Here is a 15,160-nt window from a genome sequence, read left to right on the forward strand (position 1 = left end):
AACCAAGTGATAAGAGGCTGATAAGATTTGAAACAGAAATTCACACAGTTCACGTGAATGTCAGTGGCGTATGACTCTGCAAACAAAAAAAATTGCTCCCGTAGAAAGTGCAGGATTTGAGCCCTAAATGCCTCAAATAGTTAGAAGGACAGCATTTATGCTTTGATATAGTCTTTTTTTTTTGTCAATGGATTATGCCATGCAAATTCCATTAATTATTAAGAGATTTAACAGAAAATAGTGTCCTATTGATACATCTCTGATTGTGAATAAATGGCATTCGCTTATACCTCCTGCATTTTCAAAAGATGGGTTAGGCTCTCATCACTTGGTTCTTTTGGGTGTGCCAATTCTACACAAATGCCCCAATAGAGTTCCCACACCTGGAGAAGAAAAGATCACTGGATTACAGTAACAACCACTTTTGTCCCATTAACGAAGGACCAAAGGGATGTGTGGATGAAACTGATTTCTTCTTTTTATTTGATGCGGATATTATTCAGACAGAGTATCAAGTGTGGTTGTTTAGGAAAGAGATTTTTAGTTACGAGGTCAAGAAAATAACTTTTAATCCTTTTGTATTTAAGGTGAATTGAATAAGCTTTAAACACATGCCAGGGACATGTCCCCACTGAGCAGGGCTTCCGGCAGCCCTCAAATCACTTCTGCAGAGCTGTCACTTGTTCTGCAGTTTGCAGAAGGTAAAAAAATTAATAAAAATGGTTTGATTCTCTATTGAGCAGCAAGGAGAGATGAGTGCTTCTTAATTTCAGCAAACTGCAGCACAAATTAAAGAGTTGACCTTTCCTCCCAAACTTCTGCTCATGAAAGAGCACTGAGGGACTGAGAGGGTCTTCTCTAATTTGTGTTGAGGTTTGGAGAGAAGAAGATACATCAGCTGCTCAAAATAAACTTTTATTACCTTCTGCAGGCTATTGGAGAGCATGCTTGCCTTCCCCCAAATTCCAGAGAACATTGTTGAGGTATCCTCAGCCACCATAAATAATATCTGGCTTGGAAGCCAAGCCAACATTTGTGCATCTCCGGCAAAGCGTACCCTTGATTTGTTTTCATTTGGGAAGAGTCCCTCACTGAAAATTACTCTCTTTTTATGTCTCAACCCATCCATTCTCTTTGCAGGAGACCAAGGAAGGTTTTAGTGTATGCCCTTCCTTAGTAAGTCTGCTTGGAAGGAGAGCTTTCCTCGTGCTTAACCTACTAAAATGAGAGGGAGTTTGCGATCTTGTGTAGCTCTCGCTCGTTTTAATACTGCATGTCTCGAACCCTCTTCGGGTGCTCTGCATCAGAGTTAAGTAAACACGCAATAGAGAACAGGATCTAGCTCTGCCCCTTCCATTGCTATTTCCCCATTCCCAGTGAAAGGTTGGTGGGCTGGGTTGATGGCTCCTCCCACTGGCAGAAGACAGGAAGCAATCTTTTGGGAAGTAGGCATGGCCAGAATTCAGTTCTGCTCCTGCCTCCGTTATAAGCAGCTAGCTTGCTTCCTTTTGCTCCTGCTGTTACTTCTCTTCAGGCCTATTTGAAAACGTTTTTCCCCTCTCTTCTTTCATACACTTCTTCTTTTACCTGTGCCTATCTTCTAGCCCAGTGTTTCCTGGGTCTCCAGCTGCTTTTGAACTACATTTTCCTGATCCCTGGTCCTGCTAGCTAGGGTTGATGGGAGTTGTAGTCCAAAAACAGCTGGAGACCTAAGTTTGGGGAACCCTGCTCTAGCTTCTAGGCACCTTCCCCGGATTCACTCTGATCCTTCACCTCCTCTGTTCTCTCTAACCCCTGGTCTCCCCTTTCTTCTCTGGATTGCTTTGATGAAGGGACATCTTTCAAAGAAATGCCAGTGCAGAACCTCCATTGGATGAGGAGGACAGTGAAAGCTCAGTCATACAGCACTAAGCCCACCCAGTTCTGCCTTGCCCAGGTTGCTGTCCACCTTCAGCCATTGGGGAAAGCCAATGGGGAAAGCCCTTTCAATGGAGAATTGAAAACTATCCTTCAGGTGGGATGCCAACTGTCCTTTTCCGTTGCTGCCCATGTCTTGGAGATCAAAGTACTGTTTTTCCAGAGTTCTAAAACACATAGAGAACATCCATAAGTACAGGAGACTCCAATATTTGCCTTCAAACTTGTGGAGGTGACCAGTATGGTGATCATGGTAGGGTTGGAGTTTGCATGCTTGCTCCCCACTGCTGCCTTCCTTGCATGTTGACCTAACTCTGATGTGAAACATCTGAAGAGGTGTCCATAATTCCCATCTGGAATATAGCAGAAATGTAGCTTGGTATTGCAACCAGTACAAGCAGAATTTTGTATCTACGAAATGAGGTTCATCATGCTTACCTGGTTTCCACTTACTTGAACAGAAAAACCTTGTGCATTGTTTTGCTCTCCAAATGGAAAAGACCAGCCTATACTAGTAACGGAGAAAGTGATGGATGGAACTCCATGTGGTCATCAGGAAATGGATATATGTGCGAATGGCAGATGTCAGGTAAATCAGCGTTCAGAAGCCAGGTTTTAATATCTATTTATTGTGCAGTATTTCTTGAATGTTTGGATCCCTGAATCCTGCTTTTAAACTTTAGTCTGCCTTTGTGGGATGGGGGTGGTGGGGGCAATTTAGTACTTGCCATATGCATTCTTTCTGGTCTCTATGGGTTCTGCATCTTCCTAAAACTAAAGCTAACATCAGTGTATATAGTCCCTCCTTGTGATGGGGGACTTGTTCCTCATCTGCATACTTTGAAGGGAAAAGCATCCTGTTCTGCCCACTTCTCTTTCAACCACATCAACAGCATGATGAAGGACTATCTCTGCTGAGCTTTTATTCTTCAGTAAAGTAAATGACCTTTAAAAGTCTAAGTAGGTACCGCTGCGGCAGCAAGGTAAATGGTGTTTCCGTGCGCTCTGGTTTCCTGTTGTGCCAGAAGCGGTTTAGTCATGCTGGCCACATGACCCAGAAAGCTGCCTGCGGACAAACTCTGGCTCCCTCAGCTTGAAGCAAGATGGGCACCGCAACCCCATAGTCACCTTTGACTGGACTTAACTGTCCAGGAGTCCTATCCCTTCTGTGCCCACTTAGCTGGGAGTAAGCTTCATTGAAAATGTAACTTACTTGTGAGCAAAATGTATAGGGTTTCAGTGTTAATCTCTTGCTGTTAAACAATCGGGGGTTTTCAGTTCCTTTAGTCGCTTCCTTTAGGATTAGTTTTTTATTTTACGTGAATCTCTCTTTCCTTTCCCCATTGACCTAAGAAGAGTTATGGATGCAACCAATGACTGATAGGCGTGACTGTTGCCTTTCCTTGCTTAGGAATCAAAGAATCATAGAATTGTAGAGCTGGAAGGGACCGTGAGAGCCATCTAGTCCAACCCCCTGCAATGCCAGAATCCTTTGCCCAGTGTGTGGCTCAAGCCCATGAGCCTGAGATTAAGAGTCTCGTGCTCTACCAACTGTGCTGTCCTGTAGAGCAGGGATAGCTAACTCCAGAGAGACTGCAATCAACTTTCAGAATTAAAATCTGGCAATGATCTACCCCTGTTTTTTTTTTTTGGGGGGGGGTTTCAGGTCAAAGTTCTTGAGCTTTTTTTAGGGAGGAAGAAAGCCCGGTTTTTATACAAATACTTTCTTAGGAGGGAAGTTCCATGGGGGTGGGGGTTCAAAGGCAAGGGTCTAAGGGGAAAAGTCACTCACAATAATATCGCTTTGAATGAAAACAGCCACAGAGAGATAGCTCCGCCTTCCTTTCCACTGATCAGAAAACAATGGAGGGTGGGACGAGGGGGCAGGGCAGGAGTCAGTTTCAACGATGCTGAGGAAAGGGAGCCAGAGATTGACCTGTGATCTACCAAAACCTTGTGGGGATCTACCAGTAGATTGCGATCGACCTGTTGGACACCCCTGCTGTAGAGGAATGCAAGTGGATTGGGGCACTTAGCAGCCACGGGGGGGGGGCAGTCCAGAAGAAGAAAGCTAAGAAGTCCCCCACCCCACCCCAGTCCTTCTCAACTGCTATTTAACAAAAAGTGGGGATGGGCAAGCATGTAAGACCAGATACACCATTAACTTCATGTCTATTTTGGCCGTCAGAGTCAATTCCTTATATTGTAATATTAATACTTGCAAGCTACATTGAGAGGCACAGTAAAGCCTTCCGTGAAAATGTCGTGATGCTTCCTTTTCGCCTCCAGAAGTTTGGGTGTGATGGCATCCTGGGATCTTTGGCGTGGGAAGACCACTGTGGCGTCTGCAATGGAGATGGGAAATCGTGCAGAGTTGTTAAAGGAGATTTTAATCACACTCGGGGAGCAGGTAAAAAAACCCCCCAACCTTTCAAATTTAATGGTTTTTTACAGAAATTTGTAAATGTAATGAGCATTCTGCGTTAGATAAATCGATTAGTACCTTTTCATATTTTGTGTTGATTAAGTGCTAGCATTCCATTCATGATAAGCAGATAAGGGCAAGAAAAGGCTTTCCTTATACCCAGTTTCAGACATATTACTGCTGAGATGGGGGTGATTAGGAACAGATGGGAACAAGTATTTAGTAAACCCCACTGCATACTTTTTGATACATGATACCTGGGTTTATTTACCATAGTTGAACATAAACCTTTATCTGGATTAGCAGTTCTCCAATGCTCAAACATTAAATGAAGGAAAGAAAAGGGAGCAAATATCCAAAGATTCAATATATATTGAATTCAATATTTATACTTAACATGATTCCCCCCCCCCTAAATGAAATAGCTGAGAAGCTAAACAGTTGTCCAGATTCTGATGTGTGTTACTTTGCAGAAGAGCAAACATTTTTAATTTGAATTTTTAAATTTTGCATTAGGGATGCAATCATTTGCTTAGTGTGAGGCCATCTGAGGGGGCCTCAGGATACAGCCCAAGTAATATTCTGCTGGCGTAGTTGGAGGTTTGCTGGCAGAATGACACTTGGACCCTTGGAAGTCACGCATAATGTCACCTAGAGCATGAGAAAATAGGGTGTATCAAATATCCTATCATAATTATTTACAAAATTAGTCCACTTCTTCCAGAAATCAAGAATTTTTCCTCTTTTCTGTTGCAAGACGCAAGTGATAAGTTTAATTATTTCACTATTTCCCATATCTAGCCCAAGCATCAGCTGTAAGCATATATTTTTGAAACAGGACCATTAGTGGGGCTTTAATTTAGGCGTCTTCAGAACTGTTAGGTTTCAATATTCAGAGTAATTCAGCAAGTATTTTAAAAAACTGAATTAGAAGCCAAGACGTTTCAAAAGCAGTAAACATCACAATCTATACCAAATCAAACAGGGGTTCAGAAAATAAAATTAAAGACATGCTTTGAGTCTTCAGGTGCGGTTGTGTCCTAGGATGGAGATAATCTAGGCAAAGGGAGGCAAAATTCACAAATTACCCTGAAGGTCTAAGTCAGAAGACAGAAAGTTGGAGAGATTGGATATTGAAATTATATTTATAGAGATTTTAAACTGACCAATAAAACACTGGCAAAAATAAATATCCATAAGGAAATCTGTTTAAATCTTTCCAGTTACATGGCTGAGTACTTGTTGAAAGAAAAATGTTTTCCTGTTTTAATAACTAACGTAAACCACAGAAATGCCTTCTAATGTAGACCCCAGATTTTAAGCATGTTTGCCATAATCTGACTTTACAAATGCAAAAGGGATTGTGTATGAACACTCGGGCTTTTTCTCTCCGTTTTAACACAGTAGCCAGTTTTTATGAAGCTCTCCCCTTTCCCTGAGTTTCAGAAATAGCTTGCCGGGTGCATATTTCTCAATGGAAACAACTTAAAAGGCTGTAAAAACACTGACTGCAATCCTATGCCTAGTTACACGGTTACAAATCCCATTCATTTCTTCAAGAATTATGCGTGCATAATGGACATTTGCAACCACAGTGCTTATCTGTGGTCTTAATGATAAAGCACTATTTGTTTTCATTGAATCAGTGTCATTGCTGTGGTTTCTGCCCAAAGAAATGTTTGAAGGAATGCCTTACCCTCTTGTGTTCATTCAACTGTAGATCACTGTATAGACATATAACACACATGCCTTATGTTTGTTTATTTTGGATAGGGTTATTCAGAATTTTATTCAGAATTTGCCAAGTCATTTCTGAAGAGTCTGGAAGGAAATCTGGGAGTCCAATTTCCTCCCCCCCCCCCCACAGTGGGGAAAAGTAAACACTGGAAGTTTATTTCTGAAACGTAACTGTTCATGTAGGAATGTTGGTTTGATCCAGCAGGGATCTTCTTATATTCTTATGTTCTTGATATTAAAGGCACATGGGTATTATGTAATCTCATTGACACATTAGATGTGTGTGGCCTGATCGTGAAGGGAATTAGAATCTATGAATGAGTCTCACTGCAGATTATGAAATTTGTGGATTAGATTGGTGAGAACATCATCTGTGAGTCTCTTGGATGCTACCCATTTATAGTTGCAGGAAACATGGTTTAATTGAAATAAAATATGATATCCGGCATAGGACATAACCCTCTTACTTGTTACTGAATCTTACATAAAGACACACGCATACTATATGCAGTTTAGGGTAAAAATATTTAGTAGAAATCGGAAATGTAAAAAAAAGTACACTATATTATCAGCAGACAGTAACAAATTTGGGTGAGAGAGATACAAGATACAGATGTCAAACAACGATGCTATGTTGTCGCTGTTTGTTTTACTTGTGGGTTGTGGTGGCTTCTGACTATACAGTGTATATGTACATTGCTGAAAGGGAATAATACGTTGAAAGAATATTATTTCACGAGCAGTGTGGAGAAAGCCATTAGGGAATTTTAATTATTGAGGTCTCTGGAAATACAAGCATTCTGGGAGCTTTGTGGAAACGCAGTGGGATTTAAACAAGCTATTAAAGTTTCACGCCGCCATAATCCAAGTCCGTATGACAGGCATGAGCTAAGAGGTAGGGTTTTGCCAGAGTGGGGCAGCGTCAGAGAAAGGACAAAAACACACACTGGGTTGAACCAGGCGACAGCCATTTTATTTATGGTATTCATGAACTTTGCATTGTGCGAGAAGGGATTGTCCAGCATTGCTTACAACCTGCCTGTTAACAATGGAACCGCCAAGATGGCCTTCTGGCTAGTCCAGAAGGCAGAAGTCAACAAACAGTATTAACTGCTCAGGCACTTCCACCTACTTGGAAGTACAGTGGTACCATGGTTCCCAAACACCTTGCCACTCAAACAACTTGGAACCCAAACAGTGCAAACCGGTAAGTGTTCCGGTTTGCAAACTTTTTTGGGAAGCCAAACGTGCTCCATTTTGAGTGCCACACTTCCGTTTTGAGTGTTACACTGAGGTCTGTCTGTTTTTGCTATTTATTTTGCGTTTTTGTATTTGCTGCTCTTTTGTTTTGTTTTTGTGACTGTGTGTAACCCAGTTCATCTACTGACTGATTGATTGAGTGACTGCAGTACATTGTTTATTGCTTTCATTTTATGGATCAATGGTCTCGTTAGAGAGTAAAAGTCATGTTAAGTTGCTGTTTTAGGGGTCTGGAAAAGTCTGGAATGGATCAATCCATTTTGCATTACTTCCTATGGCAGGCATAGGCAAACTCAGCCGTCCAGATGTTTTGGGACTACATCTGTCCCATCATCCCTAGCTACCAGGACCAGTGGTCAGGGATGATGGGAATTATCCCAAAACATCTGGAGGGCCAAGTTTGCCTATGTGCATTCTATGGGAAAGTGTGCCTTGGTTTTGGAACGCTTTGGTTTTGGAACGGACTTCCAGAATGGATTAAGTTTGAGAACCAAGGTACCACTGTATGGCTGGCCACCAGATTTTTGTCCTTGTGACTAATCTATGAGCTAAATGCCCTGCAAGTCCCTATGGTATCTATTCAGATCAGACTGTTATTGATGCTCCAGACACCGACCAGAAAGAAAAGCAGATTCATGAAAATATTTCATGAAGTGTGAAGGTTCCCCACTTACCCCCTGTCTTCACCCCCACCTATGTTTTCTGGCTCCATGGAGTCTGCACCGGTGACAACCCCTTCTGCTTCTCTGCTTGACCCGGGAACTATCCAACTCAAGGGAGAGTCAATAAATTAATATTGGCTGATTCAATAAGAAGACAGTGCCAAGCACACAGTAAATATATATATATATTTAGGTTCCAGAGGGTCAGTCCAGAGACACTGGCAGAATGAGAGGCAAATGTGATTCTAAAACTTCATAAACAAGAAGAGGAAATCAGACATGAACACTATTGCATTTCTTTAAAACGAATCTTTTCTGTTTGTTGATTACGAACATCACATGGAATATTTCATCTTGTAATTAGGTTATGTGGAAGCATTGGTGATACCTGCAGGGGCAAGAAGAATCAAGGTTGTGGAAGAAAAACCTGCTCACAGTTACTTAGGTGAGTTTTGTTTTGTCCGTGATTGTAAAATGTACTTGACAAAAAAGATAGAAAACTTTATTCCTTTTAAAAAAAATATTCTTCGTAGATTCAAAACAGAAACTGTGAGTGTGGAATACACCCCAGTTCAAATGTCACACTGGGGTCACTAAATAGCTTTAGGCAAGTAATTACTTTCCGGATGGAGAACCTGTGGCCTTTCAGATGATTTTGGACTCCTATTAGCCCCAGTCAGCCCCTGGCGAACTGTAGAACAATAACATATTGTGGTCCACAAGGAGGTAGACCTTCCCTCTCCCATGTCCATTTTCTTTATTGAAAACCCAAAATCAAAGAAATTAAATCCAAATGAACAAAGTGCAGGTTAAAGATTTTCAGAAGACAGAAATGTTTAAAAATTAAATCCAAGGTATGAAAGATAAAAACAGCATTTTTTTTCCCATTGCACATCCTAAACGGTGGTTCTCAAGCTTACTTAGTTGTTGTCGTTGTTTGCAAGCTGTTATCAGTTTGTTTGACAATTGTAATAATTGATTACAAAAACTATAATCTTAAAAAAATTAATTGATACAAGTATCAAAACATACAACTGTGTAAAATCAATAGGTCCCCCCCCCCATAAACAAAGGGTTCTGAATTGCTTTTGTAAAATGTGGAAACAATGAAGACTCCGTGGGGCCTGCTGTCTCTTACAATCTATCAAAGGATCAATTCTATTTTGGAAGAGAAAAAATTGCCAGTCAAGAGTCCAAGCTTCAGGTTTAGTTGTAAGTGCTAACGCGATAGGTACAACTGACAGCAACTGAAAGCACATTTTGGAAAATAGCCAGATTTAGGAGTATTAAGGGTTGTCATACTCAATTGATATTTGCTTATGCCTTGTGGAACTATTTAGAGGAATCTAAATTTGCCAAAGTGGTAGACTGAAAACTGAAAGGTGATACGAGGCAGTTACTCCTTTTTTAGTCACGAAAGCTACAAATCTGTGGATCATTACTTAGGCACAAGCCCCCTTGAAACCAGCAGAGCTTTCTTGCAAATAAGTATGCACGGAATCAATTTGCAAGTCTAATAAATGGGATTAAAATGATACTTTCTGTGGTAGTTAGAATTAATAAAAGCGGGCGCACATTATATTCTCTTTAACATAAAAAATTTGAATGAGTGTAGTCCTGTATTTAGCCCATTTTGCACGCTCTCTCTCTCTCTCTCTCTCTCTCTCTCACACACACACACACACACACAGGAACTGATGCTAATGAGAGGCTGGATTTCTAAGGATTTGGAAATCCAGTTTGGGTGTGACCCTGGACCTCTTTTCAAGCTTGAAAAGCCCAGGTAGGAATAGTGGCCAAGAGCATTTTCACATACCTGAGGTTGCTGCATTAACAACTTGTTGTTTTTAACTTGTACAAAACGCCTCAAAATCCTTGGTTATTTGGTGACCCAGAAATGCTGTAAATAAAATAAACTGCATCCATTCCTTGGAATGTCAGATCTGGTCATAATGACATACCTTAGTTACATCTTGAATGGATTACTCTTATGTGCTGTCTGTGGGACTGCCTTGAAAAGTGTTCCGAAACTTGAGCTGGTCCAGAACGCCGCAGCCAGACTGTTGACCTGCAGTAGTTATGAAGAATATGTGACTTCTCTGTTACAAGAGAAGTGCTGGCTGCCAACTGGGCTTAATTGAAAATGCTGGTTCATAAAGCCCCAAATTAGTGGAGATCAGATTGTGACATAAACCTGAGGTTTGAAGATTTTCAAGTGAGCTCCTCTACTAGCCAGCCAACAGAATTTTCTGGACTGGGTGTGCTTTATAGGGATGGAACCCCTCACTCCGTCCAGTTAAAACTATTGATAAGAACTTGTCCAGGAACCTGAGTACAAGGCAATATGATGTCCTTGAAAAATGCAGCGCCAATTCTTTCATACTTTTCCTGCTACAAGCCATTTCTGATCATCTGCTGCACAGAATACAGGCGAATTAATGTCTCCAAATTGCCTTTAAATTATTCCTCTAAAATGAATAGCAAGATTACCCCGATAAATGAGGGGCACTCGCTTTGGCTGCTGCTTTTCTGCTTCTCCCAGCTGTGGTTGCATCTGTAACTTCAGAGAATGGACTGTTGCGCAGCGAAGCAGCAGAAAGATATAGACAATGGCTTGTCCAGAGCAGAGAGCGCTGCAGCAGTGCTTGCCACAAGCAACTTTTCAGGACCTTTGGGAGCACGATGACATTTGGAACAGTTGCTCTGCAGTAATTTAACCAGGGACAGTGGTACAATGTGCAACAGAGCCATTTTATAAACATTAAAATTTTGCTGCTACTGCCAAAATATTTCTGTGGGGAGAAGCATTGAGGGCTGCAGAAAAAATCTCCAGGGCTCTTATATGGGCCATGTTTTAGCTCCACCCCTAAGTCAGTAAAATAACCACTTTGGCAAAACAGTTGGGTAACCCTGTTTATAGGAAAGGACCATAGCTCAGCAGTGAGACCTATCTGGCAGGGACACAAAATAGGGCCTTCTTGGTGACTGCTCCTAAGCTTTACAACTGCCTCCTCAGGCAGAGCAGATTTAGTCACCCCTCTGCTAGTCTAGCAGCACAGAAAACCCCTGTTTAGATGTATTTTTCACCTGTTTTCAGCATTTTAGTTAGCTGATGCTTTCATGCTGTAATTTTTATCTGGTCTTTATGTGTAGCTGTTTTTACTGATAGGTTTTATTTTGTAATTGTGTACTTTTGCTACTTACTAGTAGAGACTTACTAAACAAAAAGTTTTTTTGCAGTTGGCCCACATATGAGACATACACCAATGGCAAGTGGCTCTGACGCCACTGAGAGGCAGTTAGTCCACACAGCCAGTGACTCTAAACTCATAAGTCTCGATTTATTTTCACTCCACAAGGTAGTATCTTAGAAAAGGTTGGTAGGTTTTTAAACAAGTAAAGCATGACTTTCTCCAGCCTTCCTAAGCTTGAGGCCTTTGAGATATTTTGGACTGCAACTCCCAGCAACCATGGCCAGCAATCAGGAATGGTGGAAACTGAAGTCCAAAACATCTCAAGATCACCAGGTAGGGGGAGCTTGCCTTGATGCAGCTGAATTTCATGATGATGGCTTCCAGGATAAAATCAGCTAAGCAGGTACAAAGAGATGACACTAGACTTGGTTCTAGTTACAAGTAGGTAGCCGTGTTGGTCTGCCGTAGTCAAAACAAAATAAAAAAATTCCTTCCAGTAGCACCTTAGAGACCAACTAAGTTTGTTATTGGTATGAGCTTTCATGTGCATGCAGGTATCTGAAGAAGTGTGCATGCACACAAAAGCTCATACCAATAACAAACTTAGCTAGACTTGGTGACAGTGTCCCAGTACGGAATGCAAGACCAGCTAGAATTTTACCTTTCACATAACTGTGTGTAGATTGCTTTGGTTTGATCACATCCAAAAAAATATTCCCCCCTGGAGTTGAAAAGAATTTGCTTTGACCGTTTTAAAACTGAGGTGTCCCCTTTACAGCTTTTTGGATGTAATGCACATGCCCTTTTTCTCCTTCAAAACCAGAGCATGCTTTTAGCAGGCCTCGTTATGCAATTTACAAACTGAAGGGCACGGGAAGATTTTGAGTTGCATTGCCCATTTCCCTGAAATGAAGCTATTTGCATATATGCCCCACCTGTACAAATTGTGAAGGCTTTGAATGTGGACACTGTTTATGTCAAAATAGTATTGGCTTGTCTGCTGTGAAGGAATGAACTTGGCACTGTATACCGTATTTTTTGCTCTATAAGAATCACTTTTCCCCTCCTAAAATGTAAGGGGAAATGTGTGTGCGTCTTATGGAGCGAATGCAGGCTGCGCAGCTATCCCAGAAGCCAGAACATCAAGAGGGATTGCTGCTTTCACTGCGTAGCGATCCCTCTTGCTGTTCTGGCTTCTGAGATTCAGAATGTTTTTTTTCTTCAGAATATTTTCTTTCTGGTGCGTCTTATAGAGCAAAAAATATGGTAATTCAAGGGTTTGGGTCTATGTGATTTTTGTGTATATACGGAATCCTTGGAGCTAAATACCCACATAAGGTGCAACTGTCCTGTATCTGATAGGCTGGCTACACTTCCTAAAATATCAGCATTTTGTGCTATGGGGCTTCATTTGGTAATTGTTCAGAAACAAGATGGCCGTGAAACAACCATGCTGCTGTACTCCTGTACCAAAGATGTCTGTCCATTGGGTGGAGAAGAATCTACTTTTATTCAGTGGTTAGTTAGAAGACTTTAAAATGTCGAGATATTACATCAGAAAAAGAAACCTCTTAGAACTGTAACATTACTGGATGCTGCAAGGATGTTTTAGGAATTTTGTGCTATTTGGATTCATTGTACTGTGCCTTAGTGGCATGCGTGATTGTTGGATAATGTAGTTGTCTTGCCGCCAGTTGATGGTGCTATTGCCATTGTTTCCCATAGAAACATAACAAAACAGTACAAATATGGATAGGACGGCAGTTGATTGCCAGGAATGACTCACGTTAACATACAACTTTATGAAGAGATTTGGGCAAGGACTGAGCAGTTAAGGCACTTTCACATCACGAATGCCAAGCATGGAATTTCAGTGAGAAAGAATGTTTAGGGCAGTCTTGTCCAGAGGATGACATCAAGCCATCAAGTCAAACTTCACATATCTGATTAAGGGGCCTGAGGCATTCAAGATTCACATTACAGAGAGAGAGAGGGGAAAAAATGAAGAATTATATATCAGCAACGACAAAGTTGCGTATCCCTCAGTTCCTTGAAGTGTATCTAAGTTGACCTCATTAAATGCTTTTGGGGATTGATTGGGCCTGGGAGAGGAAAGAGTCGGCCAAAAAAAGTTATTCCTGGCAGGAAAGATCAAATTAATGTCTATTTGCAAAAGCCACAGTTAAAAATGTCTAGAAATGTAAGTGCTAACATTTAGCACATCGCAAGAATAGATTAGGTATTTGCACACGTACTAACCACACCAACTTAGAAACAAATGAGCACCATGATCAAAAAGGTTCTTAAGAGCTTTGTGAGCTTTCAAATCCTGCAGGTTTTTTATCAAGCTCATCATGTTGATGGCCGGAAGGCTGGATGTACTGCTTTGAGCACAAAGGTGATAGAAAACAGACCATGTTAATTGGGATAATTGCTATTTATCCAAGATATATGGGTTGAAATGGCTGTGGAACAAGCTTAATAGTTCTAGTTTTTCTTCAACATATCTAGTGGGACAGAACAACTTCCACCAAGTGTAGGATTTTGTTTCTGACAGCAGTTATCCGCCTGTCTCTGGGAGGCTGACATCAGAGCACAACTATCCCCAGTCTCATAATAATCATTTCCTGTTGCTTGTCCTTTGCTTCTGGGTACATTACTCTGATGCATACGTGACCTCTGTGGCACAGAGCACCCACCAGCTTTGTTCCTATGCTCCAATAATACTCAGGTTAGATTACTGCAGTTCATTGCCCATGGGGCTGCTCTTGAAGACTGTCCAGAAATTAAAGCTAGTGCAAAATTCATCAACCAGACTCATAACAAGGATCCGGTAATCCAAATATATAACACTTATTCTGGCCTGGGTGTGCTGCTTCTGATACATTTCCAGGTGCAATTCAAAGGGCTGGTTTTGCTCTGTAAATATTTACATAGCTTGGGACCCCTGGACTTTACATTTGAACCTGCCTGGCCTGTTAGGTCATCTCCTGTTACTACAAGAGAGAGGACCTTTACAGTAGTAACCCCCTTCTAAAGAATTTCTCTCCCAGGAGGTTTGCCTGGGGCCAACATTGTTATTCTTTCAGCGCTGGACCAAGAATTTCTTCCACTCCTAGGCATTTAATTGTTAACTTGATGGTTTTTGTTAGTTTGACATCCAAATGTTGATCATACTGATGAAGTTGGGGAAGGATATGGTGAATTGTTGAGAATTAGATGATAAGCTACCCGAACTCCAAATTCAATTTTTGTTCTTTATTAGCCCCTTTATACCACAAAGGTCTCAAGGGGACTTGCGACAAATACAAGGAGTAAAATATAGAAAAGTAATAAGAACTAACCATGTACTGCGAATTTATCTAATCAATATAATGTTGGATTTATGAAAGTGAACCTTCTAACACCACTTGACAGAGCTGCTATACGGTGTTCACAAACATTCCAACAGCTCAGGGAACCAAGTTTCCAGACAGTTTCCAGCTCAACGTCTGGGAAGGAAGAAAAAGTTGTCAGTTTGCCTGGGACTGATACCTCACACATGTCCTTGGGACAAGAGTAGCTTTGTGGGGCAGGCTGAAGTCCAAGGAGCTAGGGAAGCAAAGGGCCACCATGCTTGGCCAAAATGAGCGGAGCAGGCCATGGACTAAGAATCAGAAAACTGATGGATGAGTCAGTGGAATGGAAAGAGCTTGAGGGGGAAAGACAAAGAAGTCGGAGAGTTTACAAAAGGAAAATCTAAAGAGCAAGGAAGGAATTGGACAGCCAAGGGAGGGAGGCTTGGAACTCTAAGCCAGGGAATTTCATGTGGCTGTGATATCAAGACAGCTTGATAAAGTTATAACTTATGAGAGTAGCGTTGAAGGGAAATTATGTTACTCATGGACAGAAAACAACTGACTTGAGAGGAGAACAAGGACTACCACTGTTATGTCCACCTCACCTGTCATCCAGTGTGATCTGTT

The 15,160-nt window shown here is 41.3% G+C and overlaps 1 protein-coding gene across 2 annotated transcripts in view; it reads left to right on the top strand.

Moving 5' to 3' along the window:
• Positions 1-15,160, top strand: part of ADAMTS19 (ADAM metallopeptidase with thrombospondin type 1 motif 19) — a 128,646-nt gene that overhangs the window by 89,236 nt on the left and 24,250 nt on the right. For both annotated transcript variants that reach the window (XM_080972349.1, XM_080972348.1), the window contains exons 14-16: positions 2,379-2,506; positions 4,207-4,327; positions 8,366-8,446. In XM_080972349.1, coding sequence (XP_080828475.1) covers positions 2,379-2,506; positions 4,207-4,327; positions 8,366-8,446 — 330 coding nt within the window. The remainder of the gene's footprint in view (positions 1-2,378; positions 2,507-4,206; positions 4,328-8,365; positions 8,447-15,160) is intronic.

The sequence above is a fragment of the Podarcis pityusensis genome (assembly GCF_964106645.2).
Source record: "Podarcis pityusensis genome assembly, chromosome: 11".
Classification (NCBI taxonomy): Eukaryota; Metazoa; Chordata; class Lepidosauria; order Squamata; family Lacertidae; genus Podarcis; species Podarcis pityusensis.